This window comes from Numida meleagris, chromosome 3, assembly GCF_002078875.1.
Source record: "Numida meleagris isolate 19003 breed g44 Domestic line chromosome 3, NumMel1.0, whole genome shotgun sequence".
NCBI lineage: Eukaryota > Metazoa > Chordata > Aves > Galliformes > Numididae > Numida > Numida meleagris.
In genome coordinates this window covers 106,270,150-106,272,222 of record NC_034411.1, presented here as the reverse complement: position 1 = coordinate 106,272,222, position 2,073 = coordinate 106,270,150, and the positions used below count along the sequence as shown (strand labels likewise).

The window sequence follows — 2,073 nt, the reverse complement described above, 5'->3', positions numbered from 1 at the left end:
TATTATTATTTATTCATCCATTCATTTGTTTGTTTGTTCATTCATTCATTCATTCATTCACTCTTTCATTTGATCATTAATTCATTAATTCATTCGTTCATCCATTTCTTTGCAATATCTCAGCCCTTACACCAAGATGCAAACAAAGGACAGCCCCTCCAATTCCCACACATCCCCATGCCTGAGTGTTCATCCCTGCAAGCCCAATGGGATGGTTTTAATTGAATATGCATCTGTCTGTGTGTGCAGTTGCTTTTCCATTGGTTCTCTATGGGCAACTGACCCTTCCCAAAGGCTTTTTGGGGCAGGTCCATGGTTACACTGCTGGGGCAGGAGAATAGCCCACAGTTCCCCTTACAGAAAGAGTTGGTTAAAAGAAAAAAAAGAAGAAGAAAGAACATAATCTGCAGAATGCCAACATGGAGACATTTCTGCATTCCCCACAGAAGGCAGGGTGAGGGCAGGGGTGCAGGGGTTGTCGGGTTGCAGGCAGTGGGAGTAGGTGACGTTCATTGTGGGTGCTGGGGGTGAAGGGAGTGTCAGGGTGCTGGGGTTGGGCTCCCCCTGTTGCCTGGTGATGGTGTTTGTGAGCCATCTGAGGTGGGGACAGAACAGAATGGGACGGATCCAGGCTGAGCTGGGGTTACTACGGTGCAAGGACCCTCTGCAGTCAAGATTCTGCAGGAGCTGGGTAGGGGCTGTGTGTGGTCACTTTGCATCCTACACCCTGCATGGACCCTGCACGGACCCTGCACCCTGCAGGGACCCAAAACATGCCTCACTCTGAACTCCTCCTCATCCCTGCTTATAGACAGAGCTATGGTTGTAGGATACATATCTATAAAAACAATTCTCCTCTGCTCATTTGAGAGCATCATTTAGAGGCATCCCGCTGACAGCTCGCTGCTCGTTTGTGTCTGAAGGGCTCTCAGTGCTTTCACCCCTGGAGCTTACCTGCTGCCAAATCTCTCCCATTCCCTTCCATCCAGCTGCTCTTGTAAATAGCAAATTGTGGTCACGCTGCAGATAAAAGCAAGGAAAAGGTCCAGCAGTGGGAACAGACAGGGCACCCAACTGAGACACATGTATCAGCGACCTCCTCTTGTGAAAAATCAGCTGGGTGCTTCAGTGAGCAAAGCCCTGGCACTGAACATCGCTCAGATACCATCAAAGGGTTCAGTCTGCAGTGTGCAAATCACTGATGCACCGCGGGAACTGGGCAGGAGCAGTCCCTCTGCAGCAGCATCCCCTTGCCCAGGGAACTCTTAACATGCAAAGCGTGATGCTGAAAAGGGAAAATGAAAACTAACCCCATGTTTCTCTCACAGGTAGCAGAGCACGGCTCTTTCCCTCTGAGAACCCCCACCATGATGAGCTCGCAGCATCCCCAGCCCCAGGCGCCGTACCCAGGCGAGGGGCAGGGGCACTACACCTCCATGCACACCCCGTTCAGCCTGGAGAACAGGCGGTCCCTGGAGCTGGAAAGGTTTTACCAGGTGGGGATGGGACAGAGATGGTGACCCCTCCTCTGCTGCCCGTCCCTAAAATCCTGTCTCCATGGGGTCTTGCTGAGGGGCTTGAATGCAACGGGTGCAGTGTGTTGAGCAGCATCCTGCAGGCAGAGGCAGTGCAGGGCTGGGAAAGGCTGCTGGCCCAAACCTCTGCCTCTTTGCCTTTGACTGCAGCTCACCCAGCAGCAACGTGAGTTTTATCAGGACAAGACTGGGATGCTTTACCCCATTCCCTACTTCATACTGCCTGAGGAGGAGAAGGAGAAATATCCACACCCACTGGACCTGTGAGTACCCAACAGGCACCCCCATGGCACAGCAGCAGCCAGCACCCAGAGCTGGGGCTGTGGGACAAACCCCAAGAGTGGTGGGATGAGTAGAACACCCCCAACCTCCCTGGGTCCCTTCCAGCTTGAGATTTTTACTGTGTTCTGCTCTATTCTATGCTATGCTATTCTGTTCTATTCTGTTGTGTTCTATTTCATCATATTCTATCCTATCCCCTTCCCTTCCCTTCCCTTCCCTTCCCTTCCCTTCCCTTCCCTTCCCTTCCCTTCCCTTC

General features: G+C 52.0%; 1 protein-coding gene across 1 annotated transcript in view; it reads left to right on the top strand.

Annotated features, from left to right (window-relative positions):
- C3H2orf70 (chromosome 3 C2orf70 homolog) overlaps positions 587-2,073 on the top strand; it is a 3,157-nt gene continuing 1,670 nt past the window's right edge. Inside the window, exons 1-3 of the mRNA XM_021392564.1 lie at positions 587-691; positions 1,329-1,496; positions 1,686-1,798. Coding sequence (XP_021248239.1) covers positions 617-691; positions 1,329-1,496; positions 1,686-1,798 — 356 coding nt within the window. The 5' untranslated portion in view covers positions 587-616. The remainder of the gene's footprint in view (positions 692-1,328; positions 1,497-1,685; positions 1,799-2,073) is intronic.